Source organism: Micrasema longulum, unplaced genomic scaffold (assembly GCF_059751315.1).
Source record: "Micrasema longulum isolate JH-2025_06_02 unplaced genomic scaffold, ASM5975131v1 h1tg000305l, whole genome shotgun sequence".
NCBI classification, from domain to species: Eukaryota; Metazoa; Arthropoda; class Insecta; order Trichoptera; family Brachycentridae; genus Micrasema; species Micrasema longulum.
The window spans coordinates 188,882-205,163 of NW_028277509.1; the positions used below are offsets into that span (position 1 = coordinate 188,882).

At 33.6% G+C, this 16,282-nt stretch overlaps 1 protein-coding gene across 16 annotated transcripts in view; it reads left to right on the top strand.

Annotated features, from left to right (window-relative positions):
* Positions 1 to 16,282, top strand: part of CLIP-190 (Cytoplasmic linker protein 190) — a 145,841-nt gene that overhangs the window by 102,928 nt on the left and 26,631 nt on the right. For 4 of the 16 annotated variants that reach the window (XM_088224667.1, XM_088224670.1, XM_088224669.1 and 1 more), the window contains 8 exons: positions 1,044 to 1,106; positions 4,795 to 4,920; positions 6,602 to 6,691; positions 7,482 to 7,634; positions 9,541 to 9,861; positions 10,600 to 10,780; positions 11,677 to 11,878; positions 16,050 to 16,106. In XM_088224667.1, the coding sequence (XP_088080793.1) occupies positions 1,044 to 1,106; positions 4,795 to 4,920; positions 6,602 to 6,691; positions 7,482 to 7,634; positions 9,541 to 9,861; positions 10,600 to 10,780; positions 11,677 to 11,878; positions 16,050 to 16,106 (1,193 nt within the window). The remainder of the gene's footprint in view (positions 1 to 1,043; positions 1,107 to 4,794; positions 4,921 to 6,601; positions 6,692 to 7,481; positions 7,635 to 9,540; positions 9,862 to 10,599; positions 10,781 to 11,676; positions 11,879 to 16,049; positions 16,107 to 16,282) is intronic. The other 12 variants (XM_088224671.1, XM_088224672.1, XM_088224679.1 and 9 more) reach the window with 6 other exon arrangements.

Genomic DNA, 16,282 nt, shown 5'->3' on the forward strand with positions numbered 1-16,282 from the left:
AACCGGCTTTGGATTTCAATTTTAAAAACGGATCTGTTTTGACAATTGATATTTCACAGTCATGAAAATAACATTAAAAGTATTTAAATTGGGAAAAACTACTGATTTTATTGAGAATCAGGCAGTCACTTTGTTCATTAGATATTAGCACGTTCTATGTGAAAATGTCTGTTTTGGAAAAAGTAACAGATATACTATGTAGTCATCTCACTGCCGACATGTTTATGCTGTGCAATTTCTCGCATATTTTTTATTTGTTAAATTATTTACTTGGAAAAATGTTGAACAAGTTATGAGACAACAGAGGAAAACAGACTAAAATTGCATGAAATTTGCGCACGCAGTTTATAATAATTTGCGATCCAGTCATAAAACAATACACAAAACTAATTCGTGTTATGATTGTGAAATTTCTTATTCCTAATAAATATCCTCATTTTTTACTAATTTGTTTTTCACAACTTGCCCATTTGACCAATGTTTCTTTTCTCCGTTATTTTTCGTCATTTTCTGCGGCTAGTTTGCAAATGACTTAAAATAAATCAACCAGACCTCTAGTTTTGAATTTAATATTTTAGCTGCGGGTATTCCTATCGATATAAAATTTCAATAGTGTCCTTCGTATCAAGACACTTCTTTGTTAATAGTATTAAAGGATACAGCATATCTGAGCCGGCAGACTATAAAATGCAATGTAGTAATCCTATCCTTTTACATCAAACTAATTTTTGCAATGTAAAAGCGTATTTTTTTAAGTAATATATTGTTTAATTTCATGGTTTCCATACACTCAATCAATTTTAATTTTGATTACATTTTATGCATATGCTGCATCCTTCAACTGCGTATAATTAAATGTACATATTCAAAAGATGTCAGAGTGTAAAAATTAAAACACATTTGGTTATGAACAGTGGTCTGGATGATTATTTTATTAATTTTTAACCTCCAGTACATTTTTAGAGCTGTTTTTTTTTTGCTAACACTGTTCGTGCACTGTTTGATTTTTGTTTTGTGAGTGTTCTGCTTTGATTTTAATTCAGATGGCTCTTCTACCGACTCGTCCAGGAGGTACAGCGATGACTACTCGCGAAAACATTTAGCAGGTTGGTATATACTTCTTACTAGCCTACTTCTTTTGTTAAGTTCATTTTCTTATCGCTATTTGTGCACGCTTTTCCGTTATTTCGCTTGCCTCGATAGTTCTGGCCACAGACAGTTACTCCCGTATCGTTAACTGTATTAAATTCTTGTTTTTATTTAGAAAACCTTTTTAGGTAGTGAAAGATTCTTTTTTTGTAATTAAGTCCCCGGATTGGCTCTTCAAGTACACTGCAACCTCTTTTTACACGGCTTCGAGATAACACGGTCCAAAAATTAAATTAAATAAAAAATTTGAACATTTATTAAAAAATGCGTAATAGTATTAATATAATTATACTATTCAATATTGGAATGGCCTACATTGCTCTTTTACTTACTTGGCGTATAATAATAGTGATGGAGAATCTTCATAACGATTTTTCTAAGTATTTTGATGTCATGTTACATTCAAGAATAAAATTGTGATACAATAAAAGTAATAAATTTCTCTTGTTTTTAAATCCCGAATTAATTTTTATACATGAAACTTTATCCAGCATCGTTCTTTTTTATCGTACTTTTTTTTTACACGGTACTGTATGGAACGTATTCCCCGTGATAAAAATAGGTTCCAGGGTATTGTATTATTATTAGCATTTGAAAAAGAAAAAAATAACTGTTATTTGGTTTTTTTTCATTTTATTTTATTTTATTAGGTAATTCAACAAAGATACATACTAGGAAACATACAATTTGAAAGCATTCGTCGATACAAGCTTACATGCATATATATCTTCAGTCATAGAATTACACAAAATAGATTTATGTATTAAGATGTAATACATATTTTTGAATATTTTTTTATACAAAATACAATGCAATCAAAAATAAGTTGTACGTGTGTACTTATTAAATAATATTTTTTTCTAAGAGAATTCGCAAAAACAGAGATGAGAGAGCATCATAAAAAATTACAATTTTATTGTTTCGGCAGTATATATTATATTCCCGACACATGCGGGCATTTATTTAAAAAAAAAATATAACTACGAACAAAAATAAAAAAAATTATAACTAAAAAATATATAAATACGTAATGTAATGTTTATACCATATAGACGATTCTCATTGAGTTGATGTTATGACACCAATGAAAATACTTCTTATCCAATAAGGTGTATTTAAATTGTGTATGAATATAAAAAAATATTCAACTTATCAAAGTGTATGTAAAGTGAACCAATACAAATGTTGCTATCATTCGTATGAGAGACTGTGGGTTTTATTGGGGGAATTTGGAAAAATAGTCAATGATTAAGTCATCCTTGATTATTTATTCACAAATTTATGTATGGCGGCAGCTCGTATTGGACTATTGTAATTCAAGTGCTAATAAAAGATCTGCCCAATTTGCAGTCATTCTGGCTACTCCCGTCAGACATTTATTTAAAATACGGCGTAATTCCGATCAAATTTGAATGGGACGCCATTCTGAATTATGCATCTGGCTTGTCCAATTACAATGATAAAAGAAAAACAGTTTTTGTAGTTCGGTATGTTTAGGATAATTGATCAGTTTGGTACGCTTAAAAGGCGCTCGCTACTGGGTGAGAAGTTGCAGAAGTTGAGTTTGACTGATGATCCCAAGTCTGCAATGATCAATCTTTGTTTGATTTTTTTCTGTTAGCAATGACTTCTCATTATATTCGTTTTTGCGATGCAAAAAGACAAATTTCGGTAATCACTCTATGATTTATCGATTCGTAATTTTCAAGTCTCATTTCTTTCGCGTATTCATTTTTATTAAAAACTAGCGGACCCGACAGACGTTGTCCTGCCCAACCGTTGGCTTGCCTGCTATTTATTACATTGGAAAAAGACATTTAATTAATAAGTAGGTACCTAGGTACTTGTTTGTGATTAAATTCAAAAACTAAAAATTGTTAATATACAAATAATATTGAATTTAAGTAGGTACCGAAGTACTTACTTATGATTGAATTCCAAAACATAAAATAAATATTTTTTCAAATATGGCATTTTTTTTGCAAACGTCAAACTCCGGTTTTCTCACCAACAAAGGGGTGTACTTTTATTGGAATACGATTTAAATTAATGTTTTGAATTTAATATTATTTTAGTATTACCAAAAATCAAATAAAAATAAATAAATGGGTGGAAATTATAAGGAATTTGAGGAAAGAATCTGATTGAGATCCACAAAAAACAAATGCTGTTTGTAAACATTCAAAAACTAACTTTTTTATACACAAAAAAACAACATCTTTCCATTTTTTTTGCAAATGCATTCGATGAGAATGCAACCCTGGTAGATCGATGAATAAAACATTTATGCTCCTAACTTTTTTTTTACATATTCGATTGAAGATTTTAATATCTACGAACACGCACAGCGCAAAGATCTATATTTTTCTGAAAACCGCATGTAAATCGGTTAAGCCGTTTAGGAGGAGTACGGTGACATCACACGTACAGAGGAATTATGCATATAAACATACTAACATTAAAATGTTGTAAGCTCTATTTAAAGTCAAATTTACTAACCGAGCATTGCCCAAAGGCGAGCCGGAGAGTACAGTAGCCAATACATTTTAATTAAGGTGTTTAAATAATTACGTATTTTGACCCGAGTATAATAACATCCGCATATTATTTAATTGCAGAGCATAGATCAGATAGATATTTACACGATCCTCCATATTTGGAATATTGAGAGCTGCAACGTGAGGCTTTAGGCGATAAGTAAACTGCGTCATATAAAATATGATACTTTATATGTCACTTCAATGACTCGATAATGTTTTATGCATCGGAGACCTATTTGATTAAGATTGCATTTGGTATTTTCCCGGTCACGTCGATTTGATTTCTCATTTTTTTTCATGACATGACGAGGGGATTAATTGCTTTAGCACGTGTTTATACGCACAAAAAAAAAATATGTCCTCAATCTGAAAGATCGTAGCCAACCAAATTACGACGGCTGTGTGGTTAAAACCGTATAATAATTGAGGGTATTAAAAGCAAACTTAGAAATCTCCACCAAAAACGGAAAATTAGTTATTGATGCCAAAATAAACTATACATAATAACCTACCTACCCAAATAATAGCGTAATTCAAAACCGTCTCTTAATCTTGCTAATCTTGGCGGCCTCCGTGGTGTAGAGGTCAAGACGCTTGACCCACACACGGAAGGTTCCCGGTGAGAACACAAAAACTAAATGTGATTTTTCTCAAGCCTGGGTATTCTGTGATGTAATTCACCACTGTAATTGGGCTTCCTGGCCTGTTGTGGTGCAAAAAATGTTAAAAAATACAAACATAAAACAGATTTCAAATGTACTACTTGACACTGCAAAATTAGCAATCTACAATGAGTTAGTGAAGCATATAGTATTAGAAATCTCACAATTATTTTTTCAAAGTTTTTCACAAATATTTCAGTAACTCCTTCAATGGAGATTTTAAAGTTTGCTTCTAATACCCTCAATTCATTGTTTTAAATGTGAATCGTTCGTTCTCGCTGGCTTTTTCTTTCAGATTGTTATGCAATTTTTACAATCACAGCCTAGTTTTGTGCTCTATTTCAAGTTTCCTGCGTTAGTTTAGTTTTTCTTGCACCGTGGTGTTGTAATGCTGTATTGTAATGCATGTTGTGATATTGTGGTGTTTGCATGTGGCCTTGCAGACGTGCAAGAGGCTGATGAAGATACCGAGGGCGGAGCACCTCGCCTGATGGGAGAATATGGGGACAGAGCACCCTCAAGGGAGCGTAAGCCCTCTAGTGAGTATTCGACCCTAAAAATCCAAGACGGTAAATAAAAAACTAATTTGTTTTATAACCATCGAAACTGTCGTCTCATTCATTTTACTTTTTAGTATGTATAGTATCCATCTTTGATCTTGAACCGCTTGCCGTTTGTCACTGTTTTTGCATATTGCATCACACACAATGAGTTGTTTTACAATTACAAAACGTGCTTTGACTGTCTATTTGCTTTTTATTTGACGCGTTTCTAGCGAAGCAAATTAATGAAACTATCCGCTGGCGGTTAATGAACCTATAATCGATTTGTAAATTTTCCGAGGTGACTATACCGTTAGCACGCGAAGGAAATTTGAATTTCTCAAAATATTTTAATTTTTTTTAGTACTTGTACTTACAAGATTTTTTAATGTTTTCAATCGGCACTCTTTCCGCGTTTTTTTATATCTTTGTTTGTTGTATTTAACATATTTTTTATGCTTTGCATGTAACTAACACATTTTACAGTCTCTACATTTCGCTCAGAATACGTAGATGTTGACTATTGAAAGTCAAATATTTGAATTCTCTGTGAAAATGTCGTATTATTCCAAGACGTTGTGGCACTTTTCGGCAGATGGAATATTAATTTAATGAATATTTCAATGAAATCTGGATTGTGGGTGTTGAAGACGATTTCAAACGCTTTATTCATTGATCGGTGGAAAAAACGTTCAAAAAATGGCATTTATGTATTTTTTGTACTGCCAGAAATTTAATTCTAAATAGAATATTTACTAGAGATACATAACAAATTTATGTGGTTTTGCGCTTACAATTTATTGATCGTGATTAAAATTCTTCGAGCATCGTGAGGATATTTTTATTTCCTTTACACGAACAGATGAAATCTTCTATAGTTTTATTTATGAAGACAAGCTTATAAAACTTTGTTCCTACGTACAGAATTTTAGTTGACATTTCAAATTAAAATGAGCTCGTTTTTATATTACAGCCCACTTTGGGTCTTTAAATTAGCTACTCTCGGCTTTCAAACAATATTCCATTGAATACATGCGGTGGATATCGTAAACATCAACGGTTTTTATTACTTGGCGCAACTCTTCGAAGTTATTAACTGTTTGCTCAGGTTCTCTGTACTTTCCTTCGGAAGACCAGCCCTAGTATCCGCGCCCATGTATCTGACATAGTCGCAGCTTGCTGTCCACAGCGCGACAATAATAATGCGCAATACTTACGGCGGGCACCGAGTTCTAATCAAATTATGCAGATTGCGTGGGATCCGTCAATGCGACCCGATATTATTTGCCGTTCAACATTCAGTTTTCCACACAAAAAGTGCCATTACGCCTCTTCGTGTTTGTGTATCACTTGTCACATGCCGGCTCGCTGGCTGGGACGCCTTGGACATGCAGAAAAATGGATAGATTTATTTGCGTGACTTCATTTTGAAGCTTCTGGCATTGTTTACTACATCCGTTATCACATTTGTATATTTTTGAATGGATTGTTTTTCGATTGCTCGTAAATTAGTCGAATGTCACCAGCAGCTGTTGGTTTAGTTGTTACGCCACCGCCATCAGCGATTGTAGCTACTTCCCTTTGGTCTGTGTCTAAGGTCTCCCGCTAGCGCCTTGCAATGTATTCAGTCTTTGCTAACCAGCAATTAGCACTTGTTGTATGTGTGAGCTTTAGCACTTTGTGTTTTGTTGCGTGGTGGTCTCGGCAGCTTGCAGCACTTACAGCGTCACATCCATGGACGCTCTGTGGGAACATCATCCCAGGAGGCTGAGTGAAGCCGGTCTGAGACGAACTTCAGGTAAACCTTAAATGTAAAATAACTCTTGGCACTCTCTGTTCTATATTGGTTCTTCCACAGCTTACTAAGGATCCTCCACTGCTTCAATATTTTTATGTTTAAATACCTAATTATTATATGTGAATAAAAATTGTATTTATTTATACATTCCCCCATTATCATTACTTTATGGATATTTTATCATAATATAATATATTTTCTTTTTTCTGAATCCCCAAACGTTTAATTTTATTTTACCCTTTTAAACATGTATTAACAAAAAAATTAACTGAATGACCCATTTCAGCCGGATCGTAAAAAAAATACATAGGGTGGATTGATTTTTATTGTTTTTTATTTTTATTTCATTACTGGCAGACACCATGAAGTGGACTAATCCACTCGATTTATTTATGCGGATTTTTTCTGGAAGTAGCCATCAAATAAATATTTATTTATTATATTTTAAAATAATGGTATGCAATATATTTAAGAACATGATCAACATACAAGATTTCGAGATGAGCCATGCCAATTATATTACTATTTACAAATATAAAGAATATTACTGATAAAAATCAATCTACTCAAATTGTACTGTCATGACGTGTGGATTTATACGACAGGTGTGAAATCGGCCAATCGCAAATCTTATGAATATTATATTTTATTTACATTATTCCTTCTTACATTCGTAAACTTTCAATATTATTTTAGTTTATTCAAGGTTAATAATACTTTCTAACCCGTGGGCTGGTGCTTTTAATTGTATCTTGTCTACCGATATCCAACTTTCCTGTTGGTTGTTTAGATCACAGCGTCGTTCTGACTGAAGACACTGACAGCTTCATCATCGGGGACAGGGTGTGGGTCGGAGGAAGTAAACCAGGCCAGATTGCCTATATTGGAGACACACAGTTCGCTCCGGGAGAATGGGCTGGAGTTGTTCTGGATGAACAGATAGGTAATTTTTTCAACGCCGTTTTGAATAACATGTATTTAGATCTAAGTGTATTGCTACAGAGAGGAAAAACATTTTTGAGAAAAGAATATGGAAGAGTTGTGGAAATGATTTTGATAATAATAATATGAAATGGCAAAAAGCGCACTGGACGTCCCTGATTTAACGAGACTGATAAGTATTTAAGTGCCAAATAGATTTACAAGATTGCAGTCTACCTTTGTTGTGGCGTCTGACAGACGTAATTATTTTTTAAATTCTCCAATCGTCAGACTACACCGGCTCGTTAACGAATATGGAGAAATTGATATGTTTCATTTTTCATTGTCAGTTTTTAGAGTGAAAATTCTTACGGCGTTAAATTAAATTAACTCACATTACTCGGATTCTGTAAAAATCACTCTGACTTTTTCTATTTTGTTTACCTACACTCAAATAAAAATACCTACTGTAAACTAATTTTTTTTCCTGAAAACTGTTTCAATTTTTCAAACACGTTTAAGTATGTACCTACTTACTTTTATGCATTATTTTGTCTTCACTTATTTCTAAAATGATAATATTATCATTCGATGCATCTTTTATTTATTTTATAATTGTGGCTTATTAGTAAGGAATAGCATGGGGAAATATCAGGTTTTTTTGTGCAATTTTATAGTAAGAAAGATCTATGAAATACTGTCCAGTAAAAAATTTTTTTTTGCTAGGTAATTATTAGTGGCATAAATAATATTTCAAATTCGTAATTTTAAATTCCCACAAAAAACAGTCATTCCATCAGCCACGCCCCTAATACGTCACGATTCATGTTTATTTGTTCCTGCCATTCATTTTTTTTTAGAACATTGTCACGAATCTTGACGTCACAGCTGATAAGGCCAAACATGTTGCGTTTTTCTAGCGACGTATTTAAAAAAAAATATGGATCAAAACTTTTTTCCACAATATCCATATTGGTTTTAAAAATACAATTAATTATTCTAAATCCTTTTCATATATTTTTATCGGTAATCGTAGTATGTGTTATTTCCCTATTGCCTACATATTAACTTGTACCATTAAACTCTTGAATTTTTATTTTCAAAAGTCCTCTGGGCGTATATAGATAATAAATATGGATGTTTAAACATAGGCATAATGGCTTAAACCAAACTAAGACATGTCATAAACCCTGTAACTGCCCAGATATTTATTTTCCGCACTAATTTGTATTTATACTGGGAGTGCGTTAAATTAAAAAAGAAAAATGTTTAAAGATGTAAAACCGAGCAAAAAAATCTATTACTCAATAATCTATTTGATTCATCTCTGAATAATATAAATATTTGCAAAGTTTTGTGGTAAACACTTGTGCATACCACATATAGGAGTATTTATAATTCTACATTACGTCAACGACTCCGAAGACAAGAAAAATTGCTGGCAACTTGAAAAAAATTAGATTTTTTAGTCACATCGAGTATCAAAAAATATAAATACATGTTAACAAATGTTTGAGTATATTTGTAGACAGGCTGGATTTAACTCCCTGGGAAGTTATTAAGATCTAAATTTATGGCAACAGAGAGGGAAAACATTTTTGAGAAGGGAAAATGGAAGTCTAGGCATTTACAAGGCATTTATGACCTGTCATTGGCTGGTTTAAGTGGCCACTTTACACATTGTGTAATATTCACCATTCTTCCTATATTTTAACATCCACATTTCCTCAACTCTTCCATCTGTAGACTTTTGTGAAGTAAAATAGCTGAAACCTTTATCACGGGGTGAGATTCATCCGGCTGAACCAATTAACCTACCGGGCAACGCCTGAAAACAATTTTCCAATTTTTATACTTCTTCTTTTACCAGGTAGTTAATTCAACAATGTTAATAAATACAAAATGTTTGTTACTTATTTTCCTCATAGGCAAAAACGACGGATCAGTGGCGGGCGTGCGGTACTTCCAGTGCGAGTCTCGGCGAGGAGTGTTCTCCCGCCTCACGCGGCTGACGCACGAGCCCCTGGACCTGCCTTCCCCGTCGTCCCCGGCCAGCGAGCTTGGCGGCGTCTCCAACGGGGGCAGCCGCCCCTCGTCCTCCCTGCGCGCCTCCGCCAGCCCCGCGCCCCGCACCCCCGCCTCCCCGGGGCCCAGGACCCCGGCGTCTCCGGGCCCCCGCGCCACGCCGACCAGGGTCAAGCGATCCACGTCCCCTAATGGCAGCATGAGAAGCTTCAGCAGCAGAATCAGTAAGTATTAATAAAAACCACATTATTCGTATTAAAACTATTAACTTTCTGACCAAACATTTTATTAAATGGTAGTAAATAATTGTAAATACCCAACCAGCCGTCTCTTTGTAAAAAAACTAATACGCCTTTACTATAGTAGAAGTTAGATAAAAATATAAAACCAACGTGCTGACAGGACACATGTCGTCAGTAGTCAACACCGACATGCACTGATTGAAAATAAATAAATTAATAAGTAGTTGAGGTTTTGAGACGTACCTACCTCCCCACGTCTCAAAACCGGTAGACATGTAATAAATAAAAAGTCGTTAAGTGGTTGATATGCAATTATTTATTAACATTTGAGGTGATTCTAAACGAAAATATGAGACTAAATATTCATAGATGGCGCTTTTATCATCTTTTATTGAAAAAAAGATAAATATTTATCTTTTTTTTTTGTTTAATTCACCATTTTGCGAAAAGGAGCTAAATTATATTGTTATGGTATTTGTTACAATCAATATAGTGTAAAGTTTCCGCAAACCAAGTTTTGTAAAATGTCCATCGAAAATAAGCGTAAAAATGGCATTTATCAATTAAAAATGATTAAAGCGCCATCTTTGAATAATTAGTTTCATATTTTCACTTATAATTACCTTAATAAAATACCAATTTGATTTTCAATTGTTTTGATTACGAAAAAAATTACTTATCAAAAATAGATCGTGTTTCTCACCGAGTTTTCTGCCACAGGCACATCTACAGTCGCTGCCGAGCTTCGCCTAGGAGAGCGCGTCATCGTCTCCTCCAGTCAGGGAAGTAAAGCGGGAACCCTTCGCTTCATGGGACCTACAGACTTCGCTCAAGGGCAATGGTGCGGTGTGGAACTCGATGATCCCATCGGCAAGAACGACGGATCTGTGGAAGGGAAAAGGTCCGGGACTTGTCTTTTATCATTCGATCGGTTCAATGCGGAAGTTCAGTGAAAATTAAACCATTTAATTGATTTCGAAGTTCGAAACGTATGAAAAAATGAATGAAAATGAAATGCTTCGCAACGTCACCGATTTATGTGACCACGTGTTTGCAACAGCCAATAAAAAAGCGTTGTTATGTCTTACGGCAACCACGGGCATTCATGATTGCAACCGGCAACAGATTTCCGGTTTGCGGGGTAGCCATGTTTTTCGACCTTAAGCGTGTCGGGATTCAAATTATAATTGTACAGGGTTCAACTTTTATGCGTCAGAATTAAAAATGAACTGTTTGTTCCGACAAATTATCCATGTCAAACGATGTCGTAGAATGCCTGCAAGACAGCGATCGTACGATAAACGTCAGTTAAATCCATGTTTTCTTTTCTTCTTGTCAGTTATGTTTCACCGACCAGGAGGGGGCAATTATGAACGCTATCTTCCTCTGGACATATCGAGGCAGTATAAAGTAAAATCGATATTTGTATACGAAAATGTGTAAAGTTGTACGAAAAATTAAAGTATCTTCGTCGGTAACCTGTAACTGAACATGTTTTGGAAAAAAAAATGTACACATATTATATTTTTCATACAGGAAACTTAATTTTAGTTTAGGGGTAAAATTTAAGATAAACGTTAACTTCTCATTGTAACATATGTATAATTTCGATGTTTCGTTAGGGATTTTTAAAATTACAAAATTAATTAGTTTTATAGCATATTAATAAATATATTTTAAAAATTTAAACAACTGAACTTCCTCATTGATCAAATCGTGTATTTACGTTCGAGTTTTTAAAATGTTGTAAATATGTCTTGAAATTTCTAAACACTACACTCTGAGTGCTGTTTCTAGGTATTTCGACTGCGGTCCCCGCTTCGGTCTGTTCGCGCCGCTGTCCAAGGTGTCCCGCTCGCCGTCCAGCCGCCGGCCGGGCTCGTGCGCCGTGCACGGCTCGCGCGTCAGCTCGCCCCCCGAGTCCACCGCATCCATGGCGTCCTCCGTGCTGCAGGGCCGGCCGCGCCTCGGCGTCACGTCGCTGGCGGCAGGAGCCCAGGTAGGCTAGGCGGACACCTGGCCCAGCCCCTGGTGCCTCCCCCCGCCGCGCCACTACCACGCCGCCTGCGTGTCGCCCGAAATGTTCGGAAAGTCCATCTTCGTCACGACTATGTACTGAATCGCTTCCCTCTACCGACGCCACCGAGAGTGGACGGGTCTTCGTGTGATATATTTGATGATTGTTCGGTTCGTGGCCGCGCTGCCAAATACTCAACACGAGAGATCACGAACGATGGCGATGCCTGACCACATCGCCATTTCTCCGTAAAATCAAATTCACTTCGTTTATCTTACCTCGGGATTAATCATGTATGACTATCGCATCCGCATTCACCTCTTATATCGCTCTTTATAAAAAACATTCAAAAGGCTTGCGCGTATCAATAAAATTTGATTTTATTATTTTGTACCCTAATTGATAATGCATGGATACCCTTCCACAAATTTCTTAATCATGATCATTTTTGAAATACCGCAATTTCGTGATTTTTACCGACCAAAAATTTACAAAGCAATCTTGAAAAATATCCGAAGCTCTTCTACTCTCAACATAACATAAAATAGTTTTAGTTTACTCCTTCTGCACCTAAGTCATCAATGACCATTAGCTCTGTTCAAAGTGGTTTGGCTTTATTATTTCCTGATACTTGGAGATTATTCTTGTCCTATAATACTTACATTGTATCGGTGTTTTTTTTTACATTTTTACTACAAGGCATGTGGTCATGTTTTGACAAATTCCAAGAGGTAAATACTTCCAAATTTGCATGTATTTATCCGATTTCCTATAGACTGGAGTATTTTTATTTGTTTTTGTAGTAAACCCCATGATGAACCAATGCATGGTCTGGTACATATTGTTATATCTCATTATATTATTTATATAGTAAGTTATTTTCGTTTTTTTGACATGCAAATTTGACTTGCGTTAAAATTACCTCAGCTTGTGCACATTTCTATTGCAATTTGCTTTGTCATTGTGTGGAATTATAACTGTATAAATTTGTTTGTCGTGTTGTGGAATTCACTACCTTATTGTTTGAACGAGAATGTATAAATACTAACAAAATCGGTGTATTTCCACAGTTTTACCTTACAATTCCACTCATGTACTTTGCTCACCTTTATTGTTTTGTTTATTTGCACCGTAAACTCCACTACTTATCTATAATATGCAAATATCGAAGATATATGGTTTTATTTCAATCCGTACTTAATTGTCAATGAATTTCACGTGTTGAGTTCATTATTTTACAGCTTTTTTATAAAATAAGCTATAAATACTGCATTTATAATTTTCCTATTGCACTTTTTACTTTTCGGCGATGAGTTTTTGAAAAAGTAAACTAGTGACGTCTCTTCTTAAGTTGTTTAATCCTTGCAACCTTGTTTATATAGTATGTCAATCGCTCGTAGATTATTTACGCAACAATCTATGTTAATTTAATATACTAACAGCATCCTCTTCATTGTAAATACATATTTCTTTACATTGGTTACTTAGAGGGGAAATTCTTAATATACAATAACAGCTTGTTTGGTTAAAGTGCCTCTGGGATGGAATAAAAACAGATTTTGGCAGATTTTGTTTCGCTTGTTAGGCCAGGTGGTATTGCACTGAAAAACATATTCAGAAGTATTTGACTTAATTTACAAGTCGCGATAGTACCAATTAACTATCGCATATCCCGATCATTTGACGTGTTGCTATAATTAACTTAAATTTTATTTGTATGCCATTTCGGTATCTGAAATTGAAACAATAAACATTGCGTCAGCCAAATTACTATTTTATTTAATCATTTAGATGGATGGTGCCAAATTGTTGCAGCGAAAGTTAAATATGTATACGTACTTCACTTGCCGACTTTTTTATGTCTACTCTAGATGCTTCCGTCTCTAAACTAGTAGACATACTAAAGATGGTAAATGGTTTTGTTCTAATATATAAAAAGAAGAATTGAAATTTGCTGTGGTGTTGTTACTAACATTTTGCATTTTTTATTTATGTTTTGGTATAAATCGTTGAACGATCCTTTTCTCCTTTTATTTTAATACATCGACGTTGTAAAAAGATGCAGAAAGTGATAGAAAAAGTTCAGTTGTCGGATTATCAACAGACATAAAGTCCTTAAAATATCAAATAGCTTATATTTGATTATCCTAAGGATTTTATGCCCGTTCTATACAGTATACTTTATTTGCCCCGCGTTGCCTGGTATCTGGCGTATCAGTTTCTCTGAATTGGGGTTAAGTTTAAAAATTGCTTTTGTTTTTTAAAATTCCAAAATGGGTTACATAAAAAATAGAAAACAACCCATTTTCATATTTTTATGAAAACGCAGTAAAAAGTTTAAATTAAACATTTTTAACTTAACCTTTTTGTGGTGTAACAGATTTTGAACCGGATTGTGATCCTTGGATAAGTAATGTCACCGACTCATCGATCGAAAGTCAATCGAGGTTCGAACCAGCTTATTTTAACTTGAATCACATTTTATAGTTGTTTGAAACTATTTGAAAATGGTCTAGAATTGTAATATTTGAGTAAATCATAAAAACGCATGTATTTCGTAAACAAAAATCCGCTGTAACTTCTATTATATACTTCTTTTCGTGCATCTTCTTAGAACGATCTACCTAGCCTCTGCATGATTCCACCGGCACACCTTTGCACGTGTCATTTTCCTTTGATTAATCCCCTTCGAGTAAGAGAGAAGCTTTTGTAGTATTTGACGAGGAATCTCAACAGTTGGGCGACACCCAGGCGGGGTGGAAAGACTGAATTAACATACATTTAAAACTAAATAACAATAAAAAACATTTGTTCTATAACATATTCGCAAAAGTTTTTGCAACTAATGAATCGTAACACCATTAATGAGTAATTAAATAACAATACATGTTACCGTTTATTAATTTGTAAAAATTTCAGCGATATAGTTTCATTCGAAAAACTTAATCTTTATAATATAAAATGTTGTTATTTAAAATTGTTTACGTAAAGTATAATGAAGAATTTTGATAACATATCTCATTTTAATACACATTATTTATTAACATGTTCATTTTTAACAAAAGTATTAAAATCGTTTACTTTTTAACTTAGTTATGGGATTTTTCATTTCAGAATTAATATGTGGTAGAATTATTTTTTTCCTTTCAATATAAAATTAAATTGTGAATATGTTTTCTACGAAACTACAACAATATATGCCAAATATATTGTCACATTTTTTAATTATAAAAAAAACCCTGCGCGAGAAGCTCAGAAACTTTTTTTACATTCCAAAATATTTCAGCTTTAAGAGTATGCGTTTATTGTCTGGAAATTAGACTGTAGTGTTTATAAAAAAATATTTTTACGTTCAATAATTAGTGTTTAATTTTTCTGATGTCAAACCATGAAAATTGTCTTCGTTATACATTCCAATTTTTGTATATGAAGTATGAAAAATATATTTACAGTAATATCTTGAAGTTGTTTGTATCGATATCAATAATTTTTTTAAATAAAATAAAAATCCTAATTTATTCCTTAAAGTTTAGGTACCTAAATCTTTGTATTTTTTTCCCTCAAAATTGTTGGTACTTAGAGCCATTGTCCTAAAAAAATTAATTAAATTAAATAATTGTTGCGTTATTGTCAAAATTTACAAAGTGGGGTGTCTTATCGTACAACATATTTTGTCAATTTTTCTTTAAACAAATATATTTCAACTTTTGTTAACTTGTCTTTTTTAAGTGCAACTGGCCCTTAACGAAATGTGTACTTGTAAATAACGAAGATGTGCTAAAATACTGTAAAAACCTTTTTAAACTAAGTAGATCTGATAATTTAAGTGTAAGTATAGGCATAAATAAACAAAAACTACCAGTACCGATGTTATACTTGCCACATTGTTATTAAATTTATCTGATTAATGCTTCAAATTATATTCATTCTTCATATAATTATTACAGTATCACACCTTTGACCTCAAATCAAATACATTTGACATCAACCAGGATATTACTGTACATAAAATACTGTATCCTTGATATATCATTATTTCCCAAGCTCAAAATGATATTTTTGGCAAGACTCGCCATTTTTTATCTTAGTGTTTATTATTTTGTGTATTTATGGATAAAAACAAATATAATTCAAACATTTTAAACCGATACAGCGGCTGTCAGGAGCACGACTTTCTTCCACTCCAATGTCGGCCAAAAATACTCTTCAGGTAAATTTAATCGATATCTATAACATTTTATGTACCTACTTGAATTATTTACTGGTTATATTTTCGTGGTTTGCAATAAAATATTCCATTTGAAAATTGTATAATTTTAAAACACGAACCCTTTTGTGATGATATGCTGTTTTTAATAGATACCTTATGAACATATTTGACGTGTT